This window comes from Canis lupus, chromosome 20 (assembly GCF_003254725.2).
Source record: "Canis lupus dingo isolate Sandy chromosome 20, ASM325472v2, whole genome shotgun sequence".
Classification (NCBI taxonomy): Eukaryota; Metazoa; Chordata; class Mammalia; order Carnivora; family Canidae; genus Canis; species Canis lupus.
The window spans coordinates 35,899,915-35,912,788 of NC_064262.1; the positions used below are offsets into that span (position 1 = coordinate 35,899,915).

General features: G+C 40.7%; 1 protein-coding gene across 11 annotated transcripts in view; it reads right to left on the reverse strand.

Annotated features, from left to right (window-relative positions):
* CACNA2D3 (calcium voltage-gated channel auxiliary subunit alpha2delta 3) overlaps positions 1 to 12,874 on the reverse strand; it is a 945,794-nt gene that overhangs the window by 581,230 nt on the left and 351,690 nt on the right. For all 11 annotated transcript variants that reach the window (XR_007404330.1, XM_049098270.1, XM_049098267.1 and 8 more), the window contains one exon: positions 2,473 to 2,532. Coding sequence is in view for 10 of the 11 variants with exons in the window: in XM_049098270.1 (XP_048954227.1) it covers positions 2,473 to 2,532 (60 nt within the window). In the remaining variant the exon portion in view is untranslated. The remainder of the gene's footprint in view (positions 1 to 2,472; positions 2,533 to 12,874) is intronic.

Below are 12,874 nucleotides of genomic sequence, written 5' to 3' on the forward strand. Positions count from 1 at the left end.
TTTCTTTGTCTTTCTTGACCTTGGAATGTTTGAAGAGGAGTCCAGACAGTTACTTTGTACAACATTCCTTCATCCAGATTTGTCTGATGTTTTATCCTGGTTATATTCAGGTTACACATTCTGGGCAAGAATTCTACATATGGATGTTGTCCTAAAGCTCAACACACATCTGGAGGCACGTGACGTCACTTTGTCTCCTCTATGGTGATACTAACTTTGATTACCTGTTTAATATGGTATCTGCCAGGTTTCTCCATGGTAAAGTTTCTATACTCCCATTTGTAATTAATAAGTAATTTGTGGGCAGAAACTTTGAAACTCTCAATGTCCTGTTCTTCATCAAACTCTTTCCTACTAGTTTTAGCATCCATTGAAGATTCTTGCCTGGAATTATTACGATAATCTTCTATCCCCGCCCCCAATCTCTTCTATATTTATTAGTTGGCATTCTACTGTAAGAGCTTTTCCTTCTGTCATTTTTTTAAAGTAGGCTCCATGCCCAGCGTGGAGCCCAATGCAGGCCTTGACCTTACAATCCTGAGATCAAGACTTGAGCGGAGATCAAAAGTCGGACACTTAACCAACTGAGCCAGCCCAATGCCCCAAGCTTTCCCTTCTCTTTTCTGCATATATGTATCTATCACCTATTTGTACCTTATTAGAGTGGACTTGGGGATTCTTATTTTATTCAATGTTATAATCTCACTTGAGTTGAGCTTCAGTAATTTATAACCAGAATATTCCTCAGGAGAAGGAGATAGTTTCTACTGACAACACATTTAAATGGTCCCTACAATCCTCATAGTTACAAAGTTGCTTCCTGATGCTTCCATTCAACCCCTGTGGCCCACTCTAAGAATTCCAAACCCTCTGAAAAGGAGGCACATTGAAAATAAATGTGGCTAGTAAACAGCCTCTGGACCTTCCTACAGCCACCATGTACGTGTGGCTATAGGAAGCAAGGTACTTCTTGCTATATTCTAACTCCTCTGCCCCTTCCCTTGCAGCTCTGCTCTCTTCTGATGTTAATAGTCCTTGGCCCTTCTCCACCACTGCCCCCGTCCCCACAACCTCTTTCGCTTGGCTGAAGTCCTGGTTCTATTTGTTCCGTATGTTGGTGTTATGCCTGAAAATGACCACCAAATGGCAGGCTTGAGAGTTTCTCTTTCCCCTCCAGACCTATTCCTCATCCTTCTACACCTAGCTCAATTTCAGAAGACTGAACTACATCAACCACACCAGTAGCTGGATTCAGCCAACAGTGGGTCAGCAAGACATCAGAAGGCTAGACACTGTTATTGGAATATTATTCCCCCAAATCTCATCCTTCTAGCTCACCATGATTGGCTACATATCTCTAACAAATACTCTTTCCACATAGCTATTCTCCTTGGGTTCTGGAAACCACTCCTCCTTCTTGCTACTCAGGCCAGGAATGTGGCTTATCCTGCGGATAACATCATTGCTTGTTAGTTTCTCTAACCACACCTTTGAAAATACTCCCTTTATTAGATTTGCCTCAACTCCATTTGAGTGTGCATTCTTTCACCCATAAAGCAAAAAATATAGATGGGGAGGGATGAGAAGAGGTTCACCATGGAAGGAAGACACCAAAGGCTATTTTGGTATCACCATTTTTTTTCTGCTTGAATATTCATGTCTGCCTTTATCATTTCCAATAAATGAAAACACAGCAAAATAAACACTACTTCCTAATTGTGACCACATGCCACTAGAAGAGATACATTCTAGCAAAGCACAAACTTTAGGATTAAGATTCACTCCTGTTTACCTAGCAATGAGAAAATATCACAGAACTCAAAATGGCAATACAGATAATATTTCCATCAAGAGGAAGAGGGACTCAAAGGAACCTCCAGGTATTATTCAATTCACTTGTTGCCTTTTACTGCTTTCTATATACATGGCAACATCAAAATCCTTCTAAGCCAAACACAGGCATAGCCATAGTTGGATACAAGATCTACTATAAGAAGTTTATTAAGCAGATGTTTAAATCTGACGTCAGTAAATGATTTAATTTTTAGATACAATTAATAGTCAATCCAAGATTACATCATCGCAATTTTGCTTCCAATCACCTAAAATGTAGCCACGGAAGTGGGATTAACAAATATTCTGCTGTCTATCTTAATATACCATTAGGAGTTCTGGTGATTGTTGTTAGTTGACTGATTACAGCCTCCAGAACTGGAGAGGAGTTCATCAAAATCTGGTTTTGTGCATATGCATGAGTATGTGTTATCACTCACTATAACTATCCTGGTGGATACTGGTTGAGGATCACCACCCTGCCCCATCGAGAAATAAGCACATTTATTTCAACTCTGTACCATCCTCCTGAAAGCCTTTTTCTCCCATCCACTGAAAGCAGGTGTTTCTGTTTCTCTTACCATTTCTTGTTTGGCAGCCAACACACAAAAAAGCTTAACTCAAACTATAATCAGTTACCTGCAAGTCTGCATCAAATTCATGTTTCAGATGTGCCTCTTCTGCAGCCTCCACAAGACGCTGAAAAGACAGAAGGCAAAATGAAGGATCAGAAATGTGGCCCAGACCTTATCCCAACAATGTGAAAAGACTGATGTTTCCCCATTGCCCCAAAATGACAGATTATATCATGACATGTGCATTATGACCTGGAGCCTTTGCTCCCATGAAATTGAAAAGAGCAACATCAGCGTAAAATCTGCTTTTTGTCTTCATCATTCAATCACAGTTTTTTCAGCACATATTTATTGTTACGTGTGCATAAATGCACACAAGTTTTGCATTCATTTTCATTGCAATTTGTAACAATTCAAACACTGGCCCTGAAGGCCCAACATGGATGCCAAAACCTACCTAGACTAGTGTGTTCCTTAGATACAGAAGGCTCTTGGTCAAGATTTATTAAATTGAGTCCAACACTAAGTGGGCTTTCTTCCCCTTTGGCTTGAGAAACACTACTTATTTTAATTCCCTCAGTCATTCAAAGCAACTCTTCTTGCATCCAGTTCTAGTATGTAATTATGAGGTGACAATTATTTGAATTTATGGTACATCAATGCCATTTTGGCAGTCTGCATCCCAATAAGAAAATAACTGAAATTAAATCAATAGGCAGTACCCATAAATACACAACTCTTGTTATTCTTCTTAGCCAACTAAATTCAATCCATATTCTTATAAAAGCAATTTCATGAAATTCCATTTAAAGGCAATTGGTCAACCTTCAAAATTATTTATACTTTAATTGGAATTTGCCAACATTAAATTGACAACATAGACTAGAGACTATTGCAGAAAACTCATTTAGTAAAATAATAGTTCACTGAAATTTCATCGGACTAAAAGCAAAATCTTCAGATCTAGGTACAAATTCAGCCATTTCTATTTTTCTCCTGGTTACTCTTGTAGCCTAGACTGTCTTTAACCTGTTTTTAATTGATATAATACAGACCTGAGTTTAATAGGCCATGTTTGAAACTTGGTGACATGGGTATTAATCTCTAAATGATTACAAATCAACAAACAAATGTTCCATGAATAATTATTAAATTGGATATGGAAATGAGGAGTTTGAAATATATGGGATAACATGAGGTACCAATAAAGACCACTAAGGCATCTCTTCCCACAGAACATACAAAGAACGAGGTAGGCCAGCCAGAGACATTGTTGCCCACAGACAGGAATCCAGGAGGGGTGGCAAATCTGCCTTCCCATACTTCTTCCGGATGGTCAGGAAGGGATTTCCCCTTCTCTGGTCAAAGAACCGACCCCAGGAGAATATTACAGGGCCAGAGCCAGAAGGCTCAGTTCTAATTCTAGGCTAGATGCAATCCACTTCATTTTTTCAGCTGAGCCCTTCTCCTCTCAGACCTTGGTTTCTTCATCTGAAACCCCTGAAACAGTGACGCTAGTGTAGTGCTTCTCCAAGGGCAGAAGCAAGGGCAAGCAGCGTCAGTTTCACCTGCAAACATGTTAAAAATGCATGTTCTCACGCCCCATCCCAACTTAGGGAATCAGAAGCTCTAGGGGTGGGGCCGGCAATCTGCTTTAACAAGCCCTCTAGGGAATTTGGAAGCCCCTAAAATTTGAGAACCAGTGGCAAAAAACAGCACTCCTCCTAGAGCTGAACTCATCCCTGCTGCCTTGATTAATGATACCAACCAGCCCTTCAAGGTTTTTCAACTTTCATTTGTCTTTCTAAAATCCGTGTATTTTCACTATAAGACATTAAATGCTTTCTAGAAGAGCAGCATAAAATGGAGAGGATGAGAAACAGGGAAAAAGAAAAATAAGGAGAGACACTATATGTAGATTGGATCCATTGGCCCCAAGCTTTTGCTAGGTCACAGTCTTCCTAGAATCATCCTAGATAATGAAGCTTGTCAGCCTCCTGGGATCACATGACCCAATCTGCAAATGCATCCAGGTGGACCCTGACAAATGAGTGACAGTGGTACAAGGAATCTATGTGTTTGTGAGAGCTTGTTCTTTTAATTTTCGTAACAGATTTAGAATATCTATGCATGTATCATGAAATCAGTTACATACTGAGATTTATAGAACGGATATAAATAATTTGCATGTCTGGACACTTACATTATCAAAACAGTCATGCATTTTGATTATGTATTTACCTAAACACAAAAAAGTTGCTGTTTCATGGTGTCTAAGTACTCTGAGAACCCAGAGAAGAAATGTGGATGACATGTACAAATGATCAAAAGAACAAAATAAAATTTCATGATGACCAGGACAGATAATATTGAAAGAAGTGAACAACTGGAAATGAAGAAAACAATAAAGCAGTATAACAGCAACAAATAAGAGAACAAGATGGAAATAACAGGTAGTTGAAATATCACAAAATAATACAGCACAAAATATATTACATGTATCTAGAAAAATACATTTCATTTTCCTTTGTGTGTATATATGTATATCCATATCATAAATACCATATAACATTCATATATAACCTAACATGTAATGTATTTCAACCACTGCAATACAAGTCATGGTATTAGGAGTTAGTTGGGGGCAGCCCGGTGGCACAGTGGTTTAGCGCCGCCTGCAGCCTAGGGTGTGATCCTGGAGACCCGCGATCAAGTCCTGTATGGGGCTCCCTGAATGGAGCCTGCTTCTCTCTCTGCCTGTGTCTCTGCCTCTCTCCCTCTCTATGAATAAATAAATAAAATCTTTTTTTTTTTTTTTAAAGGAGTTAGTTGGACAGTTAGGTAGTCAGGGCCAGGGTCCCCAATGAGAAAATATGGAGTCAGGACAGCTAAAATAAAACAGCAGTGACCTCCTGTTTTGCAGCTTAGAAAGGACCCCACTGACATTCTGCTTTGCAGCCTTTGAAAAACATCCTAAAATAAGACAATTAACCACAAAAGCATATGTCAACATCACCGCAAGGAACAGTTAAGACATAAGCCCCCAGATGTCTTTTATAGACCATCAGCAGGTGGACATCTAACAGGTGACCAAAGCCCCAATTGCCATGATTCAGCACACCCTGATTGCTTGAGAAATTCTGCAAGAGAGCTCATAAAACCCCCTAAACTTAGAAACTCTGAGGGCAACCCAATCAGGTCACCCTCGGTCTCTGCGAGCTTTGTACTCTTCCTCACTAAACTTCGCTTTGCTGCCCACCATGTCTTCATTTTTTGAAGAGGCCTGACCCAGGACCTGAGCATTGAGAGGACACAGATCTTGTACCAGTGGGTCATAAGAAGGCAATATATTGGAAATAATTCAATACTATCCCACTAAGTACTAAGATCAGCCTGAGCACCCTTCTCTGTGTGGAGCCGTGAGCGCGCTTCTAGCCAGTGTTTATGTTCATTCTCAAGTTAAATTTGCCACATGCTTTTTTTTTTTTTAAACTTAATTTAATTCATATAATTTTGGTTTCCATGAAGATATTTTCCCATCAAGCTCACTACAAAGCCTTAAGAAATAAGATTCAAAAGAAGATGATCCCCTGGCAGTGACACATAATAAGTATCTTATGTAAAGCAAGAAAGTATGTTGGAACAGGGCTCTTTGAAAGGATACACGCTCCATGAAGTGAACCATGAGGTTATCCCAATCTGCCCTGTGATGCTACTGGAAGAGAGGCCTATGTTTTATGGCAAAATTCAGGGGGAAGTCCCCAAGAACAAGCATATCTGTTGTGTACAATGCTAATGACAAACGGCACATCAAGAACTGTACACCTTTTGGAAAGAACAAAGGATAGTTGATCTTTCTTCTGAAATATTCTTATAAAGATACATCAGTTAAAAGAAATGTTATTTAAGAAGAATATCATGTGCCATAAATTTACCTAAAACAGAGTCCTGAGGACAGAAGTTTCTACTGTTAATGAAATTAACAGAAATTGAATCACCATTTTAAAAAGTCAAGGCCATTCAACTTCCACCTCTGACGTTTGCCTGCAGAAAAGAGCAGCCTCTCATGTCTCTTTCCTGAGCAAATACCTTTATCATCTAAATCGAATTAAGTATGTTTTAAAAATAAGTTTGATTACCACTTGCAGGTAAGGAAAATCAATTAAAATTTGCTAATATTTTAGTTATTATATAAGGAACCACTGAGCCCGAGGGAAACCATTACTCTATTATACCTATTGGAAAGGCAGTGTGCTTTTAATAATAATAAGTTAATTTTCTCTTGTATGAATTCCCCTTTTGGATCCGCAGATGGGATTATAGAATTGTGAATGTGGTTTTTAATTAAAACTGAACACTGGAAATAAAAATTGCTTTGAAGACTAGTATTCAAAACTGAGCTCTGAGGCAAGGGAAACAGCAGTGTTGTCCACGGATCCTCCCCACTTTAATGCCAAAGCAATTCCTCACTCAACAAAAATGATAACAATATACTGGAATATACATGCTGGCGTTGGAACAAAGCATCTACAAGCCAAAAAGTTGTAATTCATGAGTTGATGTATGTTTCGGCGACTTTTTATATTTCTAAATAACTCTTCCCTTTTAGTGAAATAAATACAAACAAAAGCTATCTTTATAAATAAGAAATGCTAGAAGCCATGAACCATGGACATGGACTATTTATAGCCATGGTGAAGGCAAAACTGCCAAGGGGAATAGTGGGATATTAAAGCATTTCATTTAAAATTACATCTTATTTCTTGTTACAACGACCCCACATATAATCAGTACGATGCTACAGAATGAAGTCTCCCGTCTCCTCCCCCAAAACACTTACATCAAGACTATATAGCTCAAGACATCACAGAGGTCAAGCTATTTCCGTCATGGTTCAGGAGGGGGAAAACAGGACACCAAGTCACAGTAAAAACTGGATCAGAAAAAGAAAATGATTTCATTTGTTCTACTTGTATTTTATTTTATTTTATTTTATTATTATTATCATTTTTTTTATTGCTGGTCATCTTGGCTTAACGAGAGAAAAGATAGAACAGTACAGTGGGGGGTTGGGGGAACAGAAAATGTGATATACAACAAAGTAACCTACTACTAGACTCCCGCTGATTCTATCAGAATGAACAAATTATGTACAAATGAAAAAACGTTTTTTAATAAGAAAAGGGGAAGGCGGGGGAGGGAGCAATTATAGATGAAAATCCTTAAAGCAAAGCAGAAATATAGAAACCATATGGAGTAGCAAAGAAAAACGTTATTTTTATTTCTCATGTTAAAACTAAAAAGCTTTGGCTTGTAAATGCTGTTATAATGGGATATTGGAATTTAACAAAGATTTCAAAGCACTTAATACATTTTGTGGCTTTCATTTAACATTTTGCAACAACACATTTAATAATCAGACCAGTGTTTTTATTGCTTTTTTTTTTTTTTCTGGAATGAACACATAATTCTTTCTCAAAAAAAAAAAAAATAGTTAAAGTCAACTGAGGGGATTCTAAGGAAAATCTATAACCATTAATATGGCTTTGGGCTGTGCCAAGGGTTCGCTTGGACCTAAGGATTGAATTGTGGAGACTACCAGAGTTAGAGACCATGTGAGTCTTCCTTCAAATCCAACAAGCTCTAAACTTAGTGTTAGAAGAACAAACAGAACTATCAAGAAGACATGATAATTCCAGGGACAATCATACCAAGTGTGGCATGGTTCATCTTTTCCTTATACTAGATTCAGCCGCTTTTGCTTTAAGGGCCACAGTTTAATGAAGAGTTACTCCTTTTGCCCATCAGTGTGTTCCTAGCACCATATCATGTGGCAGGGCTTAAACTCAACAGGTTGACCATCTACATCTGTGAGGACAGAGAAGACCCTGGTCCTTTCTGCATCACAGATTTCAAACTCAATTGATCCCAGGAATAAAATGAAAAATCTCTATCCTCATTAAAATGCTGTCAGCACATGAAAAGATATCTCTGGGAATCTGGACAAAATGAGACTGATTTGTTCCCAGAGCTAATTTCAAACACTCCTTTCTTGAATGAAGGGTCAGAAACCAACAGTTTAAGAACCATTAAGTTGGGGAGGGGGTGAGTGAAAAAAAAGAGTAAATGTTCAAATTTACATTTTCATTCCTTCTGGCCTGGAAATCCCTTCCCTTTTGTTCTCAAGATGGAACTTTTACTACTCTGTAACAGCGCAGATTCACCTTTGCTATTTTTGTAGCTGGACTAGTCAGATCACTAATTCCTAAAGTGCTGGGCTGGTAGCACCAGTGAGCCATGAAACAACACAAGGCACTTTAAAGAAGGGTGAGGGCCACACACAAGGAAAATAGGATTTCAGTACAAAGGGACAAGTGACAAAGAATGCTGCCAGAGGGCTAGGAAGCTTCCCGGAGGAAGTAACATCAGAGCTGTGCTCTAAAGGAGAACAGGAGGCTCTTCCAGAACAAAGAAAGGTGCTGAATCAGGGTTCCAGCCCATGGGAACATTGCAAACAAAGTTCTGGAGGCAAGAAAATGTGTTAAGAAACAACCAGATCTCAGGGCAAAAGTACACAACCTGGAAGGATGGACACAAGTAAACAAGAACTCTTTCCATCCCACCATAGGAGGCTGAATCCAAAGTCATACCTGAGAGCCTCCTAATATTTGGTAATCCTTATTGATACAAATGTTTTTACTTTTCAATTCCAATAGAAATGACACATATAAATCACCGACTATCAAGATGATCGTTTCTTTAGAGAAAAACAACTTTTAAGGAGCCTTCATTATTTCGTTGTTCCTGTAGAAGAAATAAGCTTTGTTGCACACGAATGAATATTTTGTATAAAATGACCTTCTGCCTGAAAGCTGTGAAGATTGCTTCTGCTTTAAAAACGGCAAACATTTCAAAGTGGATTATAAAAGCTAATCTATAAAGTTTCCAGAGAAAGCAGGTGACGGAACAAAAGAGCACACGCATCCAGCATGTACCTGGTGCTTTCTCTTCCCTTCCTCCACTCCTCCCCCTCCACCCCTTCCTGGCTCCTTCGGATTACATAAACCCACACCAGATTTTTAGAAGACAAAATAAGCCCAGAGCTCACATCAGAAGGCAGGATCACAATCAATCACAAACTATCTTTGTTTCTACAATAGATACCTGTTATCAATTTGGGGCTGATTAAATTAATGCCTGTTATCAACATGACTGGCCAATCTCCAATGCAAAGCCACCTCATTCTCCAGTGAAGGCTGCATTTGCCCAAGCGCAACTTGTGCAAAGCTACTGCAGGTAAGAACCACCAAACTTTGCTCGAGGGGCTGCCCAAGGGCCATGGCCACAGGGAGGAGTTAGGAAGAGAAGGCAAGTAATTCTTCCAAATGATCTGGCATTTTATGGAACAGCCTTCCACTGATGGAGCCTTCTAGGGAATGGCTTAGTTGAATATCAAAATCAAGTCTACTTAACCATAAACCTTGAAAAGTTCCCCCCAGGACTCTTCAGTTGGGGGATAACTGGGCTATTTTCTTTGTGGGCAATGGAACTGTCATTAATTTCCTGAGGGGGGCAGTTCAGGAGAAACGGGATTGTGAACAAGCTGTTGGCACCAGTGAGAAAATCTGTCCTCCAGAGTTTCTATTCGGAGTAGTTCACTTCTGTTCAACTTGGTTTAATAGGTATTTGATTGGAACCCATTAAGTAACCAGAATGGCACCAAGAACTGAGAGGGACACCAAGTTCAGGACTCCATGACTTAGTCCTGACCCACGAGAAACTTTTGGTCCTGTAGAATGAGAACAGGTCTCAGAGCCCAAGGACAAGTGTTTGAATCCAGATCACCCTACTCACTAGCTGCCTGACCTGGGAAAATCTTAACTGCTCTGAGTCTCGGTTTTCTTATCTGAGGCACCGAAATAATACCATCTTTGCTCTCTACTTCAACGTGTGAATTTGATGAGAATGTAGTCACAAAACATTTCCTAAAGGATTCCGCACAAGTGCAAGAAATTATTGTGATGGGGTAAGGGAAGAGACAAGATGTTCAGGCATAACACAGCTTGATTGTAACAAGGAAGGCTCACAGAGTCGATGCCTCCCACGGTTGGCGCTCAGATGGGGAGAACTTGGAACAACTCTTCAAGTTCACAGTTACATGGAGGTTATGTGAACGTTAATTCTGCTGCCAAGGAAAGGACTCCAAACTTTGTGTTCACAAACACAAGGCTGTGCACCTGCTCCTTGAGGACTGGTTTTCAGAAGCCACCAGTCTTTTCCAGCTTCAGCAGCACAATCCGTGATCAGTGAGGCTGAAAATGGAGTGAGGCCAGGGCCTTTATTGAAAGGTTTGACTGATGTCCTCAGAATGGCACAAACACAGAAATTAAGCTGTTTGCCAAAGTAACCTCCTTCGCCAGGTGGCACCTGAGACATGGAATAGGCCAGCAAGCATGGCAGGCAGCTAGCTCCTGGCCCCTGGGCTCTGACAATGGCCAGGGGAGGAAAATTCTCTTTCTCCTTAAAAGTGGAAAATCACAGAACAGTTTCCATGTCCATTCAGACTTTACCATCTCAAGATGGACTTTTACATAAATTTGATTCATGAAAATGAATCAATCATTCTCTTTATATTCTGCCCTTCTATCCACCCAACCAACTGTTTACCAGGCAACTTCAGGAGGGGGGTCAGGAGGCAACATATTTTGGACCAGAGAGCAGGATCTGGAGTCAAACAACCTGACTTTGAAATCTGGCTCTAGGTACTTCATGAGAGTACTCTGGACAAAAGTTCTGGTACAGAGTAAATGTCCATTCATGTTAGCTCTTATCTTTGCTGATGATGGTGCCAATGGTGGCAACAATGATGATGATGAAGCATATCAGAGGAATTATGCCAGGGCTTGAGCCATGAAGACAACTGGCATATCTGTCATCTAGGTAGGAGGAGAAGCCAGTAATCAGACAGTGTGGTGTGGGCTGTCATAGGAGGACCACACAGGTGACAAGAGCAAACAGCTATTGAGTTTCACACCTCCTGTCTCCATGTGTGAAGCTCCTCTAAGTGTTCAAGTCAATTAATCCAGCTATTCCTTACAACCATCCCATGAAAGAAAGCACAAATATTATCCTAACGCTACATGTAGGGAAAACAAAGGCATAGAAAGAGTAAAGTGTAATGAAACCTCAAAGCAGGGAGCAAACAACCCTGCCAGTGTACAGGAAACCATGGGGAAGGTTTCATAAATGATGTGACCATGAGCTTGGGTTAAAAGATGAATGTGGGGGATCCCTGGGTGGCGCAGAGGTTTAGCGCCTGCCTTTGGCTCAGGGCGCGATCCTGGAGACCTGGGATCAAATCCCACGTCAGGCTCCCGGTGCATGGAGCCTGCTTCTCCTTCTGCCTGTGTCTCTGCCTCTCTCTCTACTCTCTAGCTCTCTCTCTGTGTGACTATCGTAAATAAATTAAAAAAAAAAAAAAAAGATGAATGTGAGTTAGCCACACGGCCAAGAGAAAGGATAGGGAGGAAGCAACAAAAGCTCAAAGGTAGGAGCCCATGTGTCTGGCAGAGCTGCAGGTGTTCTGGAATGGGGCAGATAAAGACAAGGAGGGTGCCAAAAGGCAGGCAGGTAGGATTCAGGTAAGCATGGGCAATGAGCTAGGCAAAGGAATCCTGTGTCCTGTGCACCACAGGGGCAGGGTGCTGAAGAGGTCTGACTGGGCACAGAGCGATGTGATCACTTCTGGACATTAAGTCATCTTTATATTAATCTGGAAGCAATGTTGAAAAAATAAAGTAGCAGGGGATAAATCTGAAACAAGGAAAGACTGATGCAGGGAAACTGCTCAATTTAATGCCACTGACTGCACAAATATCTCAACCCATCAGCAAGTCCTAGGTATGCCTCATGTTTACCATCATGATCATCATCTTCCTGCAGAATCTACTCAAAGCCACAAAGTTGAAGTCCCTAGACACCCAGCCTCCTAACAGGGCCCCAGCTCTGCTCCAAGCCCTACCATGCACACTGATGGTAGGGCTTGGAGAATAATTTTGATGTCATCCCTCCTCTACTGAAACCCTCCGATGACTTCCCATCACTCATGACCATGACTCAGAGGCTCTTAATGACCTGGCCCTATACCCTGAGTGGCCCCCTCTTGCCCTGGTCCTAGACTCCCAGCCACCTTTCTGGCCCTAAACCACCACACACTCACCTCTGCCACCTTTCCTGTTTTCATAGGTAAGGATGTTCTCCTAGATCCTCAGATGTTTGCCCCCTCTTCCTCATCATTCATTCTGCAGCTCCAAAGACCCCTCCTCAGAGATACCGTCATCATCTCACCTCCTACAAAATGGTGACCTGCTTTGTTCTTAAAACAGCACTGGGCACATGGCCAGCAGTCAAAATACAGCCACTGCACTAATTAAAGACAATTATCCACCCTACTATATGCCAGGCAC